Genomic DNA, 25,912 nt, shown 5'->3' on the forward strand with positions numbered 1-25,912 from the left:
TTTTATTTGCTATGTCAGCCATATTGGATCCGCCATTTTGAAATTTTTTAAAATGACCTCAGATTCGTAATCAGCGTCCCGAAGAACCCCCCAAGTACCGAGTTTCGTCAAATTTAAATGAATAAAAAAATGTGTGCATCTGAGGGTTAATATACTTGTCCTGTTTACTGTGATAGCGGCATATTCATCAAGCTTGTATATGAAGCAAATACTTTCAAAAATTTTTTAAATAATTGGATGTTTTACCTCTTATTATGTACTAAAAGCATCCAAAGTTAGAAAATTTTAAATAAATTTGTAAAAGCTAGAAAAATTTTTGTGTGATTTCCAGGAAAAATTACACGCCCCAGGGGTGCTTGGCAAATATTTTGTAATTTTTTATTAATACAGTAAGTGTGAATCAAAAATCTTCCATTAGACCTTGAAAACAAATGTTTCAAGCTCAAAACGTGATTCTAGTTTTTTAAAGCTATTTTTGAAGAAATTAGAACGAAAAAATGAAAATTTTGAAAAGTTACTTTCATATGTGAAAAATAGTTTTTCTACTAGGGTAATAGTTTTTCTACAATAGTCACCTTGAGTGGACCGCCTGAGCTTTTAAGTTATCTGACAGCGGAAATGTGAAATAAGTAGTGCTAATAGCAGCACCGCACTTAGAAACCGTAAGAAATTAAGTTCCGCGATAAACATATACGTTGCCGTTTTGTGCGATCAGGATAGCAACAATAAAATATAAAACTTAATTTAATTTAAACAAATTTATTTGTCAAGTCAAACAATAAACATCTTCTCGCTCGCACACCTCAGTACAGACTGAGTCAATTCTCCTTCTCGTTATCTCTCAAACCCCAAAAACAAACACACAATCATAGTCCGAAAGCTGGCGACCAAATCAACTATCTCATTTCATACCGGCTGAAAATTTGAGTATAGATTACTCAAGACGTGTAAATAACAGAAAGGCACGTCTGGCAGGCCGGTGCTGGGGCAGGGGGCGACAGCAGGGGGGCGAATAGGTGAAAAATAATGTAAATTTTTCTCATTTCATACCGATTAAAACCTTCATAACTCAAAAGTTTACATCTATACGAGTGTAAAAATGTACGTCTGGCAGTTCTGGGGTGGGGCAAAGTACGTCTGGCAAAGGGTTAAACACGTAAAAAATTGTAAAATTTAATTTCTTTTCATACCGGTTAAAACCTTCTTAAATCGAAAGTTTACATCTAAACAAGTATAAAAATGCTTGTCTGGCAGTTCTGGGTTGGAGCGAAGATTTTTACACTTGTATGGATGTAAACTGTCGATTTATGAAGGTTTTAATCGGTATGAAATGAGATTAAATAATTAATTAGATTTTAATTAGATTAGATTTTTTTAAATTTTTTTTTAGATTTAAATTAATTTTTAATTATTTTGCCAGAAGTACTTTGCCCCACCCCAGAACTGCCAGACGTACATTTTTACACTCGTGTAGATGTAAACTTTCGATTTATAAAGGTTTTAATCGTTATGAAATAAGAAAAATGTAAGTTATTTTTCACCTATTCGCCCCCCTGCTGCCACCCCCTGCCCCAGCACCGACCTGCCAGACGTGCCTTTCTGTTATTTACACGTCTTGAGTAATCTATACTCAAATTTTCAGCCGGTATAAAATGAGATAGTTGATTTGGTCGCCAGCTCCCGGACTATCATTCTTATAATTATAAATACACACACTTGTACATCATTCTCACCTATAACCTTACAGCTCGGTCAGTCCTGACACTCGTTCGTCCTCGAACGCATTTTTAAATTATAAACATTTTTCCCATAAACAATGCTATCGTCAATAAACAAAAATTTTCATGGCACAGCCCAGTGTGCAAAGTTACAGAATAATTCTATAACTATTCCAGAACAAAAAGAACAAGTTCTGTAACTGGTGAGGAACAGGCAGGTCAAAATGTCGTCCCCCTGAAGGCAAAAAATAGGAACCAAAGTCTGTAACAATTCTAGAACAAAACTAGAACATTGTTTTAAAACAAATATATAACAAAAACGATTTATCATAAATAATACCCAAGCAGAAATTTAATAGTTGCATAGAACAAATAAATGTTTATAAGTATGAATAAAAATATGAATAATTAATAGAATATCTTTTTTTGCAATAAGTTTTTAAAAAATATTTTTCTTATTTTCTTTAATAATTTAAACAGACTATCTTATTTATTTAAATTAATGACTAAATTATTATTATCATTGTTAATAATTATTTAAACTTATACTTTATGTAACAATATTCAGAATTATACACAGAACACTTAAAACTAAGAATGAAAAATTTCGCACGCACGGGGGATCGAAACCTAGACCTAGAGGACACAAGTCGAATACGCATACCGCATAGCCACGCAAGCTTGGAAGTGATTTTACTTCAACTTCCTTTTGAATTGTGGGACCGTTATGTGCAGTGCTAAAATTATAAATTGAAATGTAACACACTTAATAAAAAAATAACTATATATGGGGCATTCCAGGCCAAATCGGAAATTATTTTGCTTTTGCATCTTAAATTTTTTTTAAACATTTTTTTTCTTTTAGTACTCTTTGAAATGAGTTATCTTGAATTTTTTCAAATTTTTTCATGAAGCGGTTCAGGAGATACAGATTTATGAAAAATGACGTTTTTTACGTAAATTTTTTTTTAAATGCTTATAACTCGGTCAAAAATTGATCAAATTGGACGTTTTTATAATGAAAAGTTTTGTTTTCACACGTAGTTTTTAATAAAAATATTTTTGAGATGCAAAAGCAAAATAATTTCCGATTTGGCCTGGAATGCCCCATATATATATAAATTTTTTTTTACAAATAATAATATTTAATTATGCTACAAATAATAACAAATTTTAATTAATTAGTTAATAATAATAATTTATTATTGTATTTTTATGATATACCTATTAATTAATAATAATTGATAATAAATTAATTAAATATTTGATGTTATTGTTGGTGAATAATGTTTTTAAAAATCTTGAAAATTTATGCAAGCTGACAGTGAAAAATTATTTAATTTTTCACGAATCATCGATACGAGTCTTTCTAAGTATCTAAATTCGAAAGATTTTTTGTAATTCATGCAAAAACGCGGCTGCACTCTACACGGAAAGAAAGTTATTATATTACTTATTATATTAGAAGTATTAAACTTTAATAAAAATTATACTATATTTAGTAAAGTTATATCAAATATCGAAAACTTTTAACAAATTTTAATATAACTTTACTAAATTTTATATAGGTACGTTTTGTTAAAGTTTCACAGTAAAAAGAAAGTCTTATTTTAAAGCAGGAAAGCAGCCTTAAATTAAGATACAACATTTTTGTATCCTTTAACGCATTATCCCAGGTGCGATTTTTTGGTCGGCCCATAGTTGGGCCAACTTTTACAAAGTCGGTCCAACTTCTCGTGCCAGAGGTTGGGCCAACCATACAGATGATAACGGCGACCGTCTAATGGCGACGATGGTTGGCCCGACAACTCATAAGGAAGTTGGCCTAACTTACAATGCATATGTTGTGCCAACTATACATTTCAATGGTTGGTCCAAAGACTGACGCCAAAGTTGGCACAACTTTAGATGCGTAAGTTGGGCCAACCACAATTTTCAAAGTTTGGCCAACTTCAACAGCCAAAGGTAAAAAATTATTAAAAAACTACATTATTTAAACAATTAACACATTATTAGCGGGAACATCAGATATAACCTTTACCTATTATTATTAAACACAATCTCATACATACATTTTCGAAAATATCTATCGCTCGCTGGGATCGAACCCCTAACCTAACGCACCGAAGACTTATACACTGACCACTACGCTACGCTCACATGGGAGTGCATAACGCAAAATGTATATTTAAGCTGCAACAGTCGGGCCAACCGTGGCCCAGAGTTCGGCCAACCAAGAAAGTTTAAGTCAATTAAACTGTGTTTCACAAAGTTTTGCCCACCGTCGGGCCAACCGTGGCCCAGAGTTCGGCCAACCAAGAAAGTTTAAGTCATTTAAACTGCGTTTCACATAGTTTTGCCAACCGTTGGGCCAACCGTGGCCCAGAGTTCGGCCAACCAAGAAAGTTTAAGTCATTTAAACTGCGTTTCACATAGTTTTGCCAACCGTTGGGCCAACCGTGGCCCAGAGTTCGGCCAACCAAGAAAGTTTAAGTCAATTAAACTGCGTTTCACATAGTTTTGCCAACCGTTGGGCCAACCGTGGCCCAGAGTTCGGCCAACCAAGAAAGTTTAAGTCATTTAAACTGCGTTTCTAGAGTTTTGCCAACCGTTGGGCCAACCGTGGCCCAGAGTTCGGCCGACCAAAATAATGTAAGTCAATTAAACTGCGTTTCACATAGTTTTGCCAACCGTTGGGCCAACCGTGGCCCAGAGTTCGGCCAACCAAGAAAGTTTAAGTCATTTAAACTGCGTTTCTAGAGTTTTGCCAACCGTTGGGCCAACCGTTGCCCAGAGTTCGGCCAACCAAGAAAAATCAAGTCAATTAAACTGCGTTTCACATAGTTTTGCCAACCGTCGGGCCAACCGTGGCCCAGAGTTCGGCCAACCAAAACTGAAAGTCTTTTAAACTACGTTTGGATAAGTTGTGCCAACCTTTGTCGCCAAAGTTGGCCCGACGGTTGGTTAAACTCTGCATTTAATGGTTGGCTTGCAAAGTCGGGCCAACTGTGGGCACAAGTACTTGCCAAAGTTGGGCAAACTCTGGCAACCAAAACTTTGCTTGCCAAAGTTAGGCCAACCTTGGGCCAACCTTCAAACTCTGGCGGCCAACCTAAATTTGCACCTGGGATAGCAGACAGTGCTGAATTTAAGACCGATCTTAAATTAAGATTTACTGTGTTAGTTTTGTTGATAGCAAAATTTTCCTTTGTCGCATTTTGTCCTACACTTGTAAAATACTTTTATAAAATTTAATAATAACATCTTTCCGTGTAGTGAAAATAAACACGAGTTTATAGTGAAAGAAAAGTTATATTAAATTTTTGTAACAGTGTTCTAGAACACTGTAGGAACAATGTTACTTAAAAATTCTATAACTAATTTAGAACAAATGTTACATGTCTGTTATAGAACAGATACAGAACAACTGTTCCAGAACAAATTTAGAACAAAGCTCTAGAACTGTTCTATAATAAAATTGTAACACTTATTCTAGAACACTGTTCTTTTTTTGGTCTAGAACAGTTATAGTACGTGCACACTGGGAGCTTTTCTCCACAAGCGCATATTAGCTGGCTCCCTTACTCCTTCATACTTTTTCTGTGTCATCTGGCATCCAGGAATGTCTATAACAACATATCTATTATTTCGCAAGATTTTCGCAATTTGATAAGGACCTTTAAATCGAGGCTTTAACTTCGGAAAAATTCCTTTTGTCGTATCAGAATTCCTTAACATGACATAATCACCGGTATTATAAATAGCCGATTCTTTTCTTTTTTTATCTCCCTGAGCTTTTGATTGCATTTGTCGCTTTTTCGTATTTTCATTCGCTTTCATTCTTAACTCAGTCAAATTTCTAGTGTCATCATTGATTTCTCTACCAACATATTCGGCTACAGGATCATGCACTTTACCTCGTTGCATTATACCGAACAAAAGCATACTCGGAGTCTGACCCGTTGTCTTATGGACTGAATTATTCAACGCGAATTCGACCTCACCAACGACCTTTGTCTAATTTTTACCACAATCCGTGTCTATTAATTTACTAATCATTGGCGCAATCGTTTTATTAACCCGAGTCGAAATTTAAGCCCTACTTTCACCCTGAATTTTCAGGGTCTATTGAGTGTTAGGAGTCACAGGTCTCCTTAGAGGTGGGCAGGTTATTCTAAAATGTAACGCTACAAACTTGGTGGGGAGTGGTTCCAAATGACTTCCAGATTCCAAATTTTCAAACCGATAAATCGTACCTGATCCTCTTTACGAATTATCTCTTATACAAATAGTCGGAAACTTGAAAAATTTATTATCTTAATGTGGAAGCTTTGATTCAGAAGACAGCTGATTTTTCGTTACTAAAAATTTTTTAGACAAAGATTTTATAGATAATTATGGTTCCGAATTGTCTCTTCTTCAAAAAACTTTTTAATTTTTTGAATTTGGACACGTCTGTCACATGTTAAAGTGCTATATATATGAATATATATATATATAATTTCAGAAGCCTGCAAAAAAATAAAAATTTTCGATGTCTGAGATCGAGAAGTCATTTACCGTAGCTTTTGGTGCGCTAAATCCGAATTAACATTTAACTAAAACCTCCCATCACGTCAGGATTTTGAGAAAATTGGGGGTAAAATACCCAAAAATCATTTTTAGTAGTTTTTGAAAATTTCTACGAAAACGGGTAAATCCGACGTGCTAGAAACTTGTCATGTGAGTTAAATTTAAGCTTGAACCCTCTACGTTACGAAAACATAGAGATATTGACAACAACAAACTAAATTAACTGTCAAAATTGATTTTTCAACAGTTGTCCTGCATACAAATTGACCTAAATACAACTACCCAGATAACCAGCGTACTATTACTGTACCAGCCATGTACCTTCGCACTGTACCAGGTACTGTACTGGTATATCGTACATATAATGGCGGAGAAGCATTGTAAATTCATAACCTAAAATACCAATTAGTTCGGCGTACTGGTATTGTACTTAGTGTTATACTCGTACGGAGTACTTTGGCAATTTCATAATTCTATCCGTATGACATACCGTTATTATACTAGTATCGTACTGGTATGTACATACCTTATTATTTCGTGCTAGTGCAATATGAGTATGATACCAATACGCTGTACTAAAAAATAATGATTAGTACGCTTGGCTATCTGGGTATTTAAAAAAGTGATTGGATTCTCTAAGAATTTGTTACTCGGGAGTTTTCGGGATCGCTGATTACGAATATGACGTCAGATTTTCAAAACTCAAAATGTTGGATCCAATATGGCGATCGACTTTTAAAAATCGATTCAATTTGCCTCACGGAGAAAAATGAAAATTCAGATTTCGGACTGAATATAAAACAATTTGAATGATTTGTATTATCATAGGAAGAAATATTAAATTTTGGTTCTCTATCCTAAAAAGTTTAGTAACGATTTTCAATGAAGATCAATGCTAAATATCTTAATAAACGCCAATAGTCTTCTTTCAACAAGTGCAATCAGATTCCGCAATTAATTGAAAGGTGAAAAGAATTAGATACAATTATTATTATTTGCATTTATTTTAATTCAGCTACTCAATTGTTACAAACTTTGTATCAACGTTCACTTAAACGGGGACTGTTCTGTGCGAGAGTCCTTAGATTCATTCCCAAACAGTTTTTAGGAATGCGAAACTCGGTGGCGCGCCTGCGCCCGCGTTTGTTCAGTTTCTTCGTTTTTGATATACACGGAAGTCTCGGTTTTGTTTTTAGCCGGTTATGCAATGCCTAATTGTTATTATATTTTATTGTTATGTTCAATTTAGGCAACTAAATGTAAAGTCTAAAATGAAATAATATTTAAAAAAATAGAGAATACTTTGAATTTTAAAAATCTTCGCATTGGGATTTTTATTTAATCTGTAGATATTTAAATAAAATCTATTTCTTTAAACGTTTTAAAACAGATCATTTTAGTAAAAATGGCAAAGGACTTGTATTTAATTTTTAAAGAGATTCTACGTTTAAATATCTAAAGAATAATAAAAATTCCAGTGAGAAATTTTTTAAAATTCAAAGTATTCTAATATTTTCAGTTGTTTCATTTTTAGATTTTATATTTAGTTTCAAATTGAATATTCCAATAAAAGTAAATATTTTGACAAATAAAAGTAATAATGTAGGTCACTAGAAGAATATATTTTTTCGTAGATACGCGCGCATCAGAGATTGTTACATGGTCGATATGTACCGATCTCGAACGGTTTATCTCCTTTCGGAATGCTCTGTATTTTTTCTTCGCTTTTCCCACACAGTGAGTTCACACAGTGAGTTCACACAGTGAGTTCACACAGTGAGTTATCGGCAGCTTTTTTATAAACAACCCCGTTTCTCATCTCGTAATATTTACTTTCGGTTTTTTCCAATTCAGATTTAATTCTAGCGATTTCTTTATCTAGATTTTGTGCAATTAGTAAATTCGACTCAAAACTATTATCGTTAATAACAGCCACAAAATCACATCGGCTCAAACCATCAACATGAGTCATATGACGGGTTCCACGTCAAGTGACCCAGGTCAAAAATTTACATGGAATATTTGAAAAATTTGTAGTTTCTTTAAAACAAAACGAAAATACGTTTTCTATTTTGGGTTTTGCTGCTGTTTTTCAACACTTTCTAATAGTGTGAACAAATGTAGAGAAAAAAAATTGTTTGACCTTGAAAAATTAAATTAAAAAATAAAATTTCATTTTTTTATCAAATGGGCAGTTTTTATTTTTTTAAAAAAAATTTTATCATAAAGGTGAGGTTTTTTCCTAAAAAAATGTATATGTTAAAACGTGGGACAAGAACTTTTAACTGGTCAAATTAAGCATTTACTTCTGCCGTGCACCGTCCCACAGTGGAATTTTTTTTACAATTTACTATTAAAAAATGTCTATAGCTTACAATTTTTAACCGGTTTAAGTGTTCTTTGTCTTAAGTTAAAGAGGAATAAATTCTTAATACATCCTTCGAGGCCGATTTTGGAGATTTGAATTATTTATAATTTTTTTTAAATCAAAGTTAACAAATTAATACACTTTTTTTAAAAAAGGAGGTTTATTTTCTTATTCCGTTGATGCACATGATCTAAATCAATTTAAATTCATCCAATATGACCACCAGATAATTAATAAAGCATAAAATAATTTATTTCAATTGTTATAAACAATATGAGCCTCCGGAAAGTATAACCACACATAAAATTCTGACCGCCATGCTAATTCAATGGGCGTCAGAATTTTATGTGTGGTTATACTTTCCGGAGGCTCATATATAGCCCAACAACGAGAAGGGGCGGTGGATTGCAGAAGTAAATGTTTATTTTGACCAGTTAAAAGTTCTTGTCCCACGTTTTGACCTATACATTTTCTTTAGGAAAAAACCTCACCTTTATGATAAAATTTTTTTTTTTAAATAAAAACTGCCCATTTGATAAAAAAATGAAATTTTATTTTTTAATTTAATTTTTCAAGGTCAAACATTTTTTTTCTCTACATTTGTTTACACCATTAGAGAGTGTTGAAAAACATCAGAAAAACCCAAAATAGAAAACGTATTTTCGTTTTGTTTTAAAGAAACTACAAATTTTTCAAATATTCCATGTTAGACCAAAAATTTAAACTTTGACCCCCTCCAGTTTTTATATTTGTTTAAATAAATTAATAATATTTGGTATTTTTAATTGTATCTAATAGGACTACTGTTTCTGCAAAATTTTAACCCGATCCCAAACATTTAAAATTTTGACCTGGGTCACTTAACGTGGAACCCGTCATATGCGTACCAGATCTATGTTCTGTTGTGTAGTCGAAATTTTATAATTCGAGTACCCATCGTGCAATTCTCGGATTGGTGTCATTTTTCTTTCATGCCAAAGCCAAAGAATTACAATCCGTCACGGTCTTAAACTTCAAACCATATAAATAAACTCTAAAACGTCTCAGTGCGTAAATGATTGTAAGCATCTCCAGTTCAAAGCTGTGGTAACGACTCTCACTAGCTGTCGTTCTTTTAGAAAAATAAAAAACTGGATGAAACCTACGATCATTTCCGCGCTGTAATAAAATTGCTCCGAAACCATGCAAACTCGCGTAGCAGTGGAGTTCAGTTTCCGCACTTGGATCATAAATTGCTAATATTGGTGACTCTACTAATTTATCTTTCAACTCATTAAAGGCTCTTAATTGTTCATCTCCAAACGTAAACGTAACTCTTTGTCTTAATAATTCATAAAGTGGTCTAGAGATCAACGAGAACGATTCTATGAATTTTCTGAAATACGACACCAATCCAAGGAAACTTTGTACTCCTTTAATATCCTTCGGAACTGGAAAATCTAATACCGTTTTTATGCCTTCATCTGTGGGTTTTATGCCCCTCTCGGAAATTTTGTATCCTAAGTGATTTATTTCTGTTAGCAAAAATTTACATTTTAACATTTGCAATTCCAAACCATTTTCAACCAAAAGCTTAAAAATTTTACGCAATACAATCAAATGATGTTCAATAGTTTCCGTCGCGATCAATATGTCGTCTAAATATACGACAACATCCTCTGAATCTACAGGCTCTCTTAACGTATTATCGAACTTTTGAAAATGTTTAGGCCCAACCTTCAGCCCAAATGGCATCTTCAAAAATTCATACTGGCCAAAAGGTGTCACAAATGACTTATATTTTACTGATTCTTCCTCCATATCCACATGATAAAAACCATCTTTCAAATCAAGCGAGCTAAAAAACTTTTTTTCCTTTCAAAACATCTATTTGGTCTTCTATCAGTGGTATGGGGTAATTGTCGGACTCGAGGTATTTGTTTAAAATTATATAATCTATACACATTCTTATTAATTCTAATTAATTAAATTTCGTTTCTCAAAGTCACTCGGTCACTTGTGTTTATAACTATCACAAAGACACGATAATATTTATACCGTACAATCTTAATAACGATAGATGTGCGATACTAATTTTACAAGGGAAAACGATTTTCACAAATTCATAAAAGTTTCAAGCGTCACATAAATACTCCTGGGAGCCTTAGAAATTTTGCCAAAAAGTCACTAAGTGCACCTTCAAACACTATGATCATGTACATAACACATTTCACATAATTCCTGGCACTCACACGACGATTTAAGATAGATTTAGAAACTGAAGTTAAATATTCGTATCTGACTACACGCACTAAGCTTTTTCAGATATTCTTCCTTTATGCAGTTTCACTTCTTCTCCGTAATTACTCCACAGCACCAAGCTTTAGTAAAAAAAATCCGTCGAAGTACCAGGTACTTGTTTTAAGGCAATATAAATCTTAAAATGCTCACGTAAAAAGTTAGTTTTTCTTTCAAACACAATCATTCTTACAATTAAATAAATACACACACTTGTACATCATTCTCACCTGTAACCTTACAGTTTGATGTAAAGCGTTTTTAAGATCACAAACCAAAAAAAAGTCGCTCTTACAATCAGTAAAGTGATTCAGAAGTGTAAAAGTAGTGTAAAATTTATGTTTTAATAGGTTACTTATTTTTTCCCTACTACTTTGAACATTGAAATTGATTGTCTTAGTTTAATTAAGTGATAATTTTGACTCAAAAAAAATTGTGGTGGCTGCCATGAAAAGTTGCATCCCACACAGCACATTATATTTCCTGAATATTTCACTGAAAGATTGAAATATTTCAGTGCAAGGATCTTGAAATATTGCTGCAAATTGAAAATGTCCGCCTATGTGAAATACTGATGCGAAAGTTTAGAAAATATTTCATTGAAATATTCCTGCAATATTACACATGACGATTCTGCAATATTCTGAAAATATTTCACAAAATTAAAAAATTTGTTAAACACCTGAAACCAATAGGAATTTTCTGAAATATTTTAAAACCCATAGGATATAGTAAGCCAAAAACTACTGCGCAGCTCTACAGGCCATAGAAACTGAGTTCGACCAGTGCGCATAATTTAAGTTGAAATTTTCCAAAATATTTCAATGAAATATTTTCTAAACTTTCACGTCAATATTTCATATAGGCGGACATTTTCAATTTGCAGCAATATTTCAAGAACCTTGCACTGAAATATTTCAATCTTTCAGTGAAATGTTCAGGAAATATCATGTGCTGTGTGGGATCCCGAGTCGAACTTTTAGACCTGCTTACCTCCTGGTAAGTATAATTTAACCCTAACCTGCACCTAACAAACCCTTGGTGTTTTTTTCCTCCTGCGTAAGTTCTATTTAACTCTGACAACTCCTTTTTAAGTCCTAATTGAACCTTAAACCCTTTATTGCTTCTACCACATTCTTACGCAATAGGAAATGTTACGCGCGGTACAAGATATTCAACTTATTATTGTTTTGCAAATTACAAAATTTTTTATTTTGAAAATTTCACGAAAGAATTCAATTATTTTCTGAAATTTTAATAAATCCTTTGAAAAAATTCAATTATTTTTATAAATAGTAAAATTCTTCGCAAGAATTCAATTAATTTTATAAATAGTAAAATTCTTTGCAGGAATTCAATTATTTTCAAAACAATTTTAATTGAATTCCTTAGATGAATTCAAATATATTAAAATATTTTTATAAATTGCAATTATTTTCTTAAACTTTAATAAATTCTTCGAAATAATTCAACTATTTTTATAAATACTAAAACTCTTTGCAAGAATTAAATAATTATTAACCCAATTAAAATAAAATTAAACAAAAGAATTTAATTATTTTCAAAAATTCCCATAAAATTTAGTTTCAACAAGAATTTAAAATTTAGTATTGTTGAATTTATCACTTGGTAAAATTATATTAGTATAAATAAGAAGTTATCAATCCTCCAAGTCAATCAATAAAAAAGAAAAAAAGAACAAAATCTTTTCTTTAACGTTTCGATAGCACAGCTATCCTCTTCAGAAACTGCAAAGTTTATTTCATATTACAAACAAAATACAAAAATAAAGGTCACAAAAATATTAACACTATTAACACAATTAAAAAAAAAAAAAAATATATATATATAAAATAATTTTTTAGAATTACCGTAAGAAAAATTATTAAAATTATTTACAAAGACATGGTACGAGCGTTTTCATTCATCGAACTCAACTGACAAACTAAAAGGTAATTAGAAATTGAACAAATTAAATCGTTTGTAGATTTGAAGTCAATAAACTCATTGCAGATGTATACAAATATTTACAATCAAAGTATATATAGATATATAGATAAATGGTAAAGACCGATATCAGAGATATTTGTTTTTATTCAGAAAATAATTTAAGAAATAATTCAAAATTTATTAGAAAAGAAATTCAAATATTGTTTATTTAAAAATTTTATATCATCTTTTTTGTTAAGAGGGTTTTTTTGTAGCCCAATATGAATCATCTCAGAGATCATTCTTTTCCGCCACACAGGTTCGTTGTCAAGAATTGAGAAATCATTCCAATCGAAATTGTGATTAAATTCACGTTTATGAATGGCTATGACATTAGTTTTTGATTTTTTGTGTTCATCAATTCTCACACCAAGCATTCTTTTTGACTCACCCACATAACTAGCAGAACAATCTTTACAATTAATTTTATAAATACAGTTTGTTTTTTCAGTTTTTTTAGTTTTATCTTTGCCTTTTCTTACAATGGTATTATTGTTATTTATTTTTGGTATCACTACGGTGTTAAATTCGTGTAATAAATTTGATACCTTATAATAAATTTTTTTCGAATAAGGCATAACAATTTTTTTAGCACCTGAATAATGTGTCTTTTTATTATTATTTATATTTTGGTTAGAATTAATAGTTTGAAGTCGTTTCATTATATATTTTTCGATCATATTTAACGGATAACCATTTTCTAAAAGCAACTCCTTAACAGTATCAATGTTTTTTTGATGAAACCTGACATTGGAAAGTTTTATTGCTCTATCGATCAGATTATATATAATAGCAACTTTTTGTGAGAAGGGGTGGTGAGAATGAAAATTTAGAAAACGTCCAGAGAAAGTAGGTTTTTTGAACCAGTCCGTAATTAAATTATTATTTAGTTTTATAACCAATACATCAAGAAAACTGATAGAATTGTTTTTTTCGATCTCATAAGTAAATTGTAAGCGTTCATTGTAAAAGTTAAATGTGTTCAGTGTTTCGTCAATTTTATTTTCGGGAATGCAAGTTAAAATATCATCAACATAGCGAAAAAATAATATTGGTGTAAAAGATAAATTATCAAAGCAATTTTCTTCAAGATCACTCATAACAATATCAGCAAACAATCCCGAAATTGATGAACCCATAGATGTTCCATATATCTGTTTGTAAAATTTTGAATTAAATTGAAAGAAAGTGTGATCATAAAGGAAAAAAACTAATGTCATAGCCATTCATAAACGTGAATTTAATCACAATTTCGATTGGAATGATTTCTCAATTCTTGACAACGAACCTGTGTGGCGGAAAAGACTGATCTCTGAGATGATTCATATTGGGCTACAAAAAAACCCTCTTAACAAAAAAGATGATATAAAATTTTTAAATAAACAATATTTGAATTTCTTTTCTAATAAATTTTGAATTATTTCTTAAATTATTTTCTGAATAAAAACAAATATCTCTGATATCGGTCTTTACCATTTATCTATATATCTATATATACTTTGATTGTAAATATTTGTATACATCTGCAATGAGTTTATTGACTTCAAATCTACAAACGATTTAATTTGTTCAATTTCTAATTACCTTTTAGTTTGTCAGTTGAGTTCGATGAATGAAAACGCTCGTACCATGTCTTTGTAAATAATTTTAATAATTTTTCTTACGGTAATTCTAAAAAATTATTTTATATATATATATTTTTTTTTTTTTTTAATTGTGTTAATAGTGTTAATATTTTTGTGACCTTTATTTTTGTATTTTGTTTGTAATATGAAATAAACTTTGCAGTTTCTGAAGAGGATAGCTGTGCTATCGAAACGTTAAAGAAAAGATTTTGTTCTTTTTTTCTTTTTTATTGATTGACTTGGAGGATTGATAACTTCTTATTTATACTAATAGAATTTAAAATTCTTGAAAAACAATTTAATTATTCTCAAAATATTTTTAAAAAATTCTATATAAGAATTAAATTACTAGCTCAATACAATTTTTGAATATATTCGTCAAAAGAATTGAAATAATTCTATTATTTTCAAAAAGTAATTAAAATTCTTATGATGAATTCAATTATTTTGAATATACTTAATTTTAATAAAATTCTTTAAAGAAATTCAATTATTTTCGAAACAACTTTAATTGAATTTTTCGAAAAAATTTCATGATTTTTAAATATTTCTATAAAATTCTTCATAAACAATTTAATTATTTCTTAAAATTTTAATAAATTCTTCGCAAGAAATCACTTATTTTCAATACAATTTTAATAAAATTCTTCTTCATAAAATTCAATTGCTTTCGAAATTTTCAATTAAAATTATTAAAGAAACTCCATTAGTTTAAAAAAAAATTCAAAGAAATTTTTCAAAAAAATTTAATTAGGATTTTTAAAAATATTAATAAAATTCTTTGCGAGAATTTAGTTATTTTTCTAAATAAAGAAAATCTTTGAAGGAATTCTATTATTATCAAATTTTTTGATAAAATTCTTTGCAACAATTCGAAGATTTTCAATACATTAATTTTAAAATTGAAAATATTTGAAAAGAAAAATTAAAAAAAGATTAAGAAACCAAAATGTAAACAACAATTAACTTCAAACTGCGAATAGGTTATCGAAACATGTACTCTTTATTATTAATTTATAAATATTATTTTTAACTGAAATGTTTAGACATTTTTTTTAAATAATAAAAATATTAATTTATGAATGTTTAAAGGTTATTATTATTAAACAATTTATTTATTTGCTGTAGTGTATTAGTGTCAATTAATGCTTTATTGAATCACTCAACAAGTCACTGAAAATAGAGCGTCTGTGTTCAGTCAGGTTCCGTAGCATAGTGGTTAGGGCGTTAGTTTCGTAGTCCGTAGTTCGTAGGTCGTAGGTTCAAGTCTCGCGTGCGTTAGATTTTATTTATTTCGTAGGTTTGCGTTTATTCCGATTTTTCTGTATTGTATAGGTATTAGTAGACAATTTAATGATTATATACAACGTTAAATAATTTAATTAACAAATATTTAATTTAAAATTTTTCTTATATTTATATATAAAGGGATATGTATTAATCCCCACATATATACTAACATTATTTATGAATTCGCTATTGGTCACGATTAAATTAAAAAAAAAGTAAAAATCATTAAATAATAATGCCATTTATTAATAATTAAAGTTATTATAAAAATTAGTTAAAAATGATCTCAAATATGCTATGAGCAGTTTTTCCAGGGTTTTGGGAGAGGAAAGAATTCTGTAAGTAAGGGTCAAGCAGTATTTAATAAGGTTCTAGGAACACCTGCTTTCCCCCTTTTACCATCTAAATTTGTCGCTAACCAGGGGTTTGCAGGAGGTAATCAGAGTTAACTTGCAATGCAAATAAACTCTGCTTTCATCCTATTACATCCTTACAAACCCTCAGTTTTAAGGAGGTAAGCAGGTCTAAAAGTTCGACTCGGGATATGTCACCATGAGTGGCACCATTAATTTGTCTCCCCTAATGTGCTATGATGTGAATGGCGTTGTGCAATTCGAAAGTCAAAGCTTCGAATTTCGAATTGTCCGATTCGAATCGAAAGTTAACCGAGTCGAGTCGTTCAATTCGCAATTCGAAACTTCGAATTGGCTGATTCGAATCGAAAGTAGACCAAGTTGAGTTTTACAATTCGAATTTCGAATTGGCAAGTTCGAATCGAATTTTCTCTCGATTCGAATTTTGCACACCTCTAAATATTAAATTAATTACAGCATTTTTAAAAATCATGGAGCAACCAGCTCTAGACGATTTTCGCTGGAATGACCCTGTTGGAAAATGTATATGTTGTGTTTACCTATTTCACATCATTTGAACCAATCAGTGCGCTTATGTAATTTAGAAATTTCAGACATTACAACACCGTTAAGAAACAGCTGCAAATTACCTCACAAATACTTTATTTTAATGTTGGATTCTAATCTGGTCGATTAATATTAAAAAAAATAACTACAATTTAACAAGTTTTGGTTTTTTGGAAATCATCTTTGATCCGTTATGTCTTGAGTACTTTTACAATGTAAAATACAACACTTTCCCATCTTGAATAAATCCAATCACACAAAGAAAAGCTGGGCATACAACCTATTTTTCACAGCTAAATCAAATTTTACCGGGGTCTCCAAAACTTTCGATTCCGGTTAGGCGAAAACTTAGTGGAAGGGGAAATATATCTCAACTCTCTTTATAGGAACTCTAAGTGGGACAAATGATATTGCTGGACTCTAAACCCCCTACATTCTACAATTTTTAACCGATTTCAATAAATTGTTTTTTAAATAATCTGTATAAAATTTGGAAGAGACCTATTGAACCGGATTTTGAGGAAGATAACAGTCCCAAATTTTAGTGAACTGCTTTGCTTGTCAACATTTGTAGGATAAGCATTTTCGGTGTGACGCTTCACTTTCGATTGGTCAAGTGATTATCATGTCGTCAAGTGATGTGTTTGTAATTAAATGTAAAAAACCGCTGCCAAGTTGTACATTTTTATAATTTTGGTGTTCATTTCATGAACACTTTGCTTCCTCATAGAAATAGTAATAATTGAAATATAAGAATTGAATAAAATTGTTTAATTTTTTTTTTAAATGATAAGTAGGGTAATGTCACCTTGAGTGGAGCGCCTAAGCTTTTTTTCTAAAAAATTCTTTATGAAAGCAATTTAATCGGAGGTTTCTATTCCAAGCTTTAGTTTAGATCCCCAGATAAGTGTTTATACCATAATAGCTTTGATTTTTTTTTATTTGGAAAAACAATTGACTTTTAAAAAAAGCTAATTTTTAAGGAATGAAAAAAGTGTAACCTTGAGTGGACCACTCCAAAGAAATTGTAAAAGTTATTCTAAATCCTTTAATGTATTTAATATTTCTGATACATTAAAACAAAATTTATGCCTATGCAGCTTCAGATCATGTTTGTGTCGCAATGTTTACAAGTGAAACCATTTTCAATAATTTTGGCACATATCTCATCAAAATCACAAAAAAGTTAATAAAGAACATAAAACAGTTTCAAACCAATTTATTGTCAATTTATTTCCATTAAAATAGTAAGCTGACATTAAAAATATAAAAAACAGGCAGTCCACTCATGGTTATAAACAGTGGTCCACTCATGGTGACATGCAACTTTTTATGGCAGTCACCACAATTTTTTTTTAGTCAAAATTATCACTAAATTAAACTAAAACAATCAATTTCAATGTCCAAAGTAGTAGGAAAAAAATAAGTTACCTTTTAAAACTGAAATTTTACACTACTTTTACACTTCCGAATCACTTTACTCATTGTAAGAGCGACTTGATTTTTGGTTTGTGATCTTAAAAATGCGTTACATCAAACGATAACGTATATGATTATCGCGGAACATAATTTCTTACGGTTTTTAGGTGCGGTGCTGCTATTCGTTTTATTTATTTCACGTTTCCGCTGTCAGATAATTTAAAAGCTCAGGCGGTCCACTCAAGGTGACATTACTCTAAGTGTTAAATTTTTACTATGGAAATTGATAATAATTATTAGAGAGTAGATTTTGTAATATTAATGAAGACATCAAAAATAAAACTCATATATTATATTATATTTTTCATATTTTCTATACGTTAAACTTTTTTTCTGGAATAAAAAATTGTAATATAACTTTTTCCCTGACAGTCTTAATGACCTACTGTGGATAAAATCGTTTTTCCTTCAGGAGTATTAACAATTGTATTAACAATAAGTTCTAGGCATGGACGTAAGAAATATAGGGACATGGCATATAGATGCGGGGGGACACTTTGCAGTCCGTAAGGGGAGACGTTGGCGAATTGCTAATTGGTTAAGAAAATGTACGTGTTATATGGCAATTGGCGCCTGCGCATTAAGTCTACCAATAGGGAATCGACCAACGTAGCGTTTTCCCTTCCGATCTGCCAACGTACCTGCCCACATTTTGACTTTGAGGCCTGTCCCTATATTTCTTATGTCCATGGTTCTAGGGGTTTTAAAATATGACACTTAAAAGCACAATGTTTATTTTGAAAAATACTTGTAATTTTTTAATTTAAAGTCTTCTTCTTTTGCATTACAGTTCTGGATGTGGAAGCATTTGAGCGTTTATTGGGTCCTTGCATGGAGTTGATGAAGCGTAACATCGACGATTACGAAGATCAACTGATCAAGATCTTTGGCAGCAAAACGGAAATCTCTGATATCCGATGAACTCCTGCATATCTGCAGAACCGTGCCCATTGTAATGAGATTCCTCATTCAGGGCGACACTCTGCACAAAGTTGTACCAGCATTCATTTTTGAACTTCATCCACATAATTTAAAAAAGTCTTCTCGAGATGTCATTCGTACAACTGTCCATTAAACGTACGTCATTCATCATTCGCGTCTACGGCATTTACACCTACAACTATTTAATTATTAACCTAACACTATAGACCACAAATCCTTAGAATATGTACGGCACGCCATGAGAATAATTATCAAGACTGTATTAGATCGAAAAGTATTACAGTTTTATTATGAAGTTGCCACTTTTTTGGCTAAGTATCTTTGGTTACCGTGCTAATAGTGCCATTATTGTTCTAATTTATTTCAACACAGAACGAGTCCCTTTAATTCAAGAAAACTAGTCTCCCGTTGTTGAGCCGAAGAATACTTTTAGTTTTTTAAATATTTTACTTGTTCCGAAACTTGCTGTAATTTTTGGCGGATGAAAATGTGGTTTCCTTCCAAATGGAGAGTTTTACAATACAAACGACCTGTTATTTTTCAGTTGATAATTATGAAATTGGAATATAGACCAGTGGAGTATATTTTGAAACCCTTTTTACATTAGAATTTTCAATTTTCCATCTTTTTGTTTTTTGAGTCTAGAATTTGATTTTAATTTTGAATATTTAAGGTACTAGTACAAAGTCATCTCTATTAAGAAAGTGTCTTTTCTAAATAATTATTTAATTTAAATCTGCCCAATTAACCCAAGCTTTCAGCAGGCAAATTGGATAACTTGATCGATTTTGTTATAGACGCTGAAAAATAGGTGCTTGTTATAATCTTAATAAAGCTGCAATATTCATTTTATATAAATATAACGGTGATCGCCACCAAACTGAATTCATTAAAATAAAAAAAAAATCTCTAGCCATGTTAAGGTATCGTATATTGTCATTAGAGCGATCATTTAATTATGTTAAATGTCAGTATGCAAATATACTGTAAGCTAGAATAAGCGCTTCGCAAACGTGAAACGTTTCATTTCGTTTTCAGACCGAATCGACTACAATGCACAAATACCTCCTGTATATTATTTTAATGTTATTAATTTTGAGGCTATTTCATTTTTCACATTTGTCCAATGGATTATTTTTTAATCAATTTTAAATTTGTATTTCCGCGTGGAATCATTTCATTTTTTATCGAGAAACATGAAAAAAAACGAAAACCGATTAGACGACTTTTAAAAACATAAAATGTTGAGGCTGATTTGTTCTTATTATCAGAGTCAATTTTGTGCATAGTATAAACAAATATGCCAACCATCTTGTATTTTTCAAGTATTTCAATAAAAATACTATAATTACTTGAAAAATATTAAAATCCAATGTGTGACAAAAGGTGCACAGAAATAAAGATGAATAACTTACTAGTCATTGTTTAAAAAAGTGTGCTATTGTTACTATTAATTTTATTTATATTGTTATTATTTTAATTATTATATTATCTCTAAATGCCGAATTAGGCATAGAAAAGTTGTATTATTTTATTAGCAAGAGTGTTTGTTCGTTATAATCGTTTCGTTCCGTACATTAAATAAGAAATAAATCTTGACTTCCAAAAATTCATCAGATCACAGTGATTGTTATAAAACGATGTGGATTGTAAACTTATGTTATTTATCAATGCATCACAATAGATTCTTCTTTATTGCATTTAATGCATCGATTTTCGTATAGGATTTGAAAAATACAATTTTTTTAATTTTTCATTTTAAAAGTCACTGTGTTGCATGATATTGAAGAAAATATTCTGAATATGAATATTTTTGTTGAAAGAAAAAAAAGAAGAATAAGAATAAAAAGCTCGTGTGTGTATGTGTGTTATAATTTATTTAAAGTTTCAGAAAGTCGAAGGGAGAAATTATTTCAGACTATAAGTGATTGAAATTCATGAGATACATATAAATCCTCGTTACATTTGACTTTATGAGAAAAATATAAACTCTGATCAGAAAGTAATCAAAATAAAAGTTCCGAATTAAGGCATTATTACCATCTTATTGGTTTTACTTTTCTGTTCTACTGAAATCCATGTTAAAGATTAATAATAAAATTTATAATTTATTAAATTATTCGTATTGTTAATAAGATTAGTAATATTATTAAAGTAAATTGAATGCGGGAAATAACAATTTTTAAATTGTAGCTTTTAAATACACTCACGGATTCTGTGAAAAAATCTTCAGCCACCCCGGTCTGACTTGTATTCATTTTAAAGGATGCGATGGTTTGCGTTTTTATCTGCCACGAGTTCAAAATTCACTACAGCTATAGAAAAATATTGTTGTTAGTGATGTCGAAAACACCTAGTAATAAACGATATTAGAGCATTTCAATAATGACTGAAAATACCTAAAATGTGATGTGGAAAAAAGTGACTTTTATTTATATAATCATAAACTGATTTACAATAAAAGTTAAAAGAAAGTTATAGCTAGTAAATTTAAAATAAACAACTTGTAGATACAATGTATGCTATAATATCTATAGTTTTACACTGAAAAAAATTATTTGATTCAAATAGCCGATTATTTGTCTATCATGGAATATATATTTACTTGAATTAAATGCTAAATACCTTCTAGGGTGCTACAGACAGACTGGGGTGTTTGAAGATAAAAATTATTGTTCAGTATACGAATATTATTTCGGTACAAGTTCTTGAGGAACTAAATGTCACTGCTTGTCTTGAACCTGACCGCAGTAAGAAACTTTCACGAACCGTCTATAATAGGTGCAAAGGCAAGTCAAAGTACATAAAGGTACACTCAACATTGTCAAACATGCCAAGTATTTGTATAAAAAGCAACATCTAAAAATAACAACCTAAAAGCTGTTTTTTATTTTATAAATTTATTTACTTGTTGATTACTTATGAAAATTACTATTTTTATAAATAAATAAATGCTTTTTTAATTTGGGCGTGATTAATTTCAATTTTTGCTTTATTTATTTATACCTGATAATATAGAGAAAATTCTTCTGAAAGTCCCGAGATGGGCCGATTAAGTTTAAGGAGTTGAACAAATTTTTCAAAATTCGCTTGCAAGTTGCTCGTAATCTACGCTACACTTCACAGTGTGATTTTTTTACAATTGACTGTTTGAAACTGTCTATATCCTACAATTTTTGTTTTAACACTCAAATTGGTTAAAAATTACAGGTTGTAGACAGTTTCGAACAGTCAATTGTAAAAAAATTAAAATGTGAAGCGTAGCATAGCAGAAGAGTAACTTGCAAGCGAATTTTGAAAATTTTGTTTAACTTCTTAAATTCAAACGGCCCATCTCGGGACTTTAGGAGAATTTTCTCTATATTATCAGGTATAAATAAATAAATAAAAAATTTAAATTAATCACGCCCAAATTAAAAAAAATTAATTTGTTTATAAAAAAATAATTTTTTTATCCAACATGCACAAAAATGGCGCTGTTAGATAGCTGACGACAGGGAGTAAAGTCACTCATTTGTTCGACCATATAAAAATGGCGTCCATTTTCATACAAGTCGAACAAGTGAATGACTTTTACTCCCTGTCGTCTGCTATCTGAAATCGCCACTTTTGTGCATTAGGAATAAAAAATATTGTAAGTAACATGGGAATAAAGGCATCCCAATTTGTTTACGATGATTTTTGTGACACGAGTGGAGGTCTTGGGACGCGGCGCCTCGACCTCTACTCGTGTCACAAAAATCACCGTAAACAAATGGCTGCCTTCATACCCTTGTTGCTTAATATACTATTTATTTACATTACTTAAAAGTTGAAGAAAAACTAAAATTTTCTTTCTTTGACAACTTTTTTCTAAACTTAATACTTTCAAACTTATAAGCTTCTGAAAGTAGGTCATCTTTTAAAAATCGAAAATTTCGAAAATTTATAACTCCAAAATTTGGGCAATTATACTAAAATAAAAAAATTTAATATTTATTTAATATTTTTCTATAAAGAACGAGAAAAATTATGTCATAGAAAAATTTCACGTCCATATGCAGAGCAGTTTAGTTGAAGTTGCGCTGTGCCGGAAGCTCTCACTCTCACTTGTACTTAGACTGCCTTTGCACCAGTTCTAAACACTCCATTATGTCGTATGAGGGTAAAAAAATAGAAAGTATTAGCTCTCAGTAATATTGATTGCAAGAAGAGATCATTTGCTTAGGAAGAATGAATATTTTAATGTACGAAGATGAAAAGATGCCTATTATTAACCATGGCTTTGCGATCATCTCCTGCTATTTAACAATATCGATATAGCTTGTGTAATAATCGTTAGAAAAGTAAGACTCCTTAAAAATAATAAAATTTCAACCTCATACTTCAATAAAATATGTTGAATCACACTAAAGTCGAGGAAAAATACTATAATTGTTAAAGTAGAATTGTAGTCCTTAATAACTACAAGATTTCCAATGTGCGCTCTTACAAAAACTATTCTTAATCATAAAAAATTCTGAATCGATCTGCGACCAAAGTTATTCTCCAAATTAAAAAATTAAACAAATCGTTTAAAGAATAAAATTAATAAATCTATTAAATTTTTATTTGAGAAAATATTTTTTTCAAGTTAAAATCTTAATAACATTAAAATAAATTAAATCGACCCACTCAAAAAGTACAAAATTCAAAGTTCTTTTCTATTCATGCAATTTTTATTTTTAATTGGGGAGAAATAGTTTTAATAGTTTAATCAAAAATTATGTAATTTTCATTAAAGAAAAGATAATTGTGTTTTGTTCAAAGTTTATTAAAACTATTTTATTAATTTATTAATAATTTTAAAAAAATATGAAGGTATGTTCATGAAATTTGTAGAAACCACTATAGAATTTATATTTTGAACTGAAATGCAACATTAATTTCATACCCTATCAAAAATTTCTTCATCACCTCATAAAAAACATTCTATTATTTGGATTCCTGTAAAACATAGGACCGACGCTCTAATTGTGCAGCCGCTACTTTTTAGAAGATTATTAAATAACTATTAACTTGAAAAAAAATATCTAAAACTTTTCATTTTTATTTTCAAAAAACTGATGAAATTTAGAAATAATAACAGCTTAACGGTAAAAAATATTAATTTTTCAATCAGATATTTAACAAAAGCCCTATTTTCAGTGACTTACCTAATTTCTTTAAATCTCCCAAAAATTAACGTTTTTAACGTTCATTTTTTTGTAGAATATTGAGATATTTTACAAGAATTTATCTACATATATACATTCGTTTTGAAAAAGCAAATCATAAAAGCTGAATTAAAAAAGTATAAAAATTTGAAAGGAACTTTTATAACTGGAAAATAATTTGAATTAACAAAAAAAATATCAATTTTACAGAAAATTTTGATTAAAATGTGCCTGGACATTTGTTAAATATCAGATTTGAAAATTAATATTTTTTGTCGTTAAGGTGTTATTTTCTCTGAATTTTATCAGTTTTATAAAAATAAATTGGAAAAAAATTTACATATTATTTTTTTCAAGTTTACAGTTATATAATTATAATATTCATGTTATAGTTATATATAATAGTCGTTAAAAAAGTACAGGTCACACAATTTCCGCCGGTAGTGTATAAGACTTCATAAACTATATCGTATATATTCTGAAATTATAACATTGTTAATGATGTGGAAATTTTCAATAAATTTTAATTATTTATAATAACAATAAAAAATTGTGGTTCTGTAACTTGCCTATATATTTTTTAATGAGTCGATTTAATCACTGTTTTTAAATTTTATATTGAAAAATTGTAAAATTGAAGAATTTTATTATTTTTATGATTACTTAAAAATAGCAGAAACATCTTTATAAAGAACCAAATAACCATCATATCAATTGAGGCTCCTCTCTCAACTAAAATTTGTTCGACGATCATTGCACTGCCGACAAATGTGGTCCAGAACTTTCTTGCAATAGAAATAAATTATTGTACAAAGTGTGAGAAAAATTAATCTGAAATGGACATGGATCGATTCAGCTTGTAAGTCAAGAATAACGATTTTATTTTTCGAGCAAACTATTTACAGTGATTTCCATTTTCTTCGAGCTTTCAGGTGGATATCTAAGAAGAATATAAATAAATAAATAAATAAATAAATATATATATATATATATATATATATATAAATATATTTAAAAATAAGCGACTTGACGATCTTTAAGGACCATTAAAACCTGCATAAAATAAAATGATAACATTCAAGTAGATAAAGAAACGAAATGTATTTCGAAACTGGAAGTATTGTAAGATAAGTACTTAATACTCCTTCGTCAAATGGAGAAAATGGAGAAAAAACTTTAATAAGAATAATAATTATAAAAAAGTTAACAAAATTAGTGACTCGTTTACAGCTGGTCTGATCGGGTGTCACCATATCATTTGTTGAGAAGAAATAAACTTTACGATTTACGTTTATAACGTCGAAAATCAATTTGAAATAGGTATTCATTGAATCATTGTGCAGATACAAAATCGATCTGTGTGTATATGTGCGTGTGTGTAGGTGGAAATGAAAATGTTTTGTTATTTCTGTAAATCTTTGTTCGCAGTAAGAGACCCCAGGTAGCACAACGTTTTCCACAAGTTTGAATTTAGTTATTTTCTCAAATAACGTAATGTTTACTTGATAGCAAGTTTGTACAGGAAATTTGCAGAAAACTTGAGTTTTTCTTGCGCATT

The 25,912-nt window shown here is 30.0% G+C and overlaps 1 protein-coding gene across 2 annotated transcripts in view; it reads left to right on the forward strand.

The window, feature by feature from the left end:
- The window catches only part of LOC122505980 (cAMP-dependent protein kinase type II regulatory subunit), a 214,285-nt gene extending 192,772 nt beyond the window's left edge, over window positions 1–21,513 (forward strand). For both annotated transcript variants that reach the window (XM_043617907.1, XM_043617906.1), the window contains one exon: window positions 19,029–21,513. In XM_043617907.1, coding sequence (XP_043473842.1) covers window positions 19,029–19,159 — 131 coding nt within the window. In that variant the 3' untranslated portion in view covers window positions 19,160–21,513. The remainder of the gene's footprint in view (window positions 1–19,028) is intronic.
- Window positions 21,514–25,912: the final 4,399 nt, after the last annotated feature.

Source organism: Leptopilina heterotoma, unplaced genomic scaffold (genome assembly GCF_015476425.1).
Source record: "Leptopilina heterotoma isolate Lh14 unplaced genomic scaffold, ASM1547642v1 Lhet_384, whole genome shotgun sequence".
In the NCBI taxonomy this organism is placed as follows: Eukaryota; Metazoa; Arthropoda; class Insecta; order Hymenoptera; family Figitidae; genus Leptopilina; species Leptopilina heterotoma.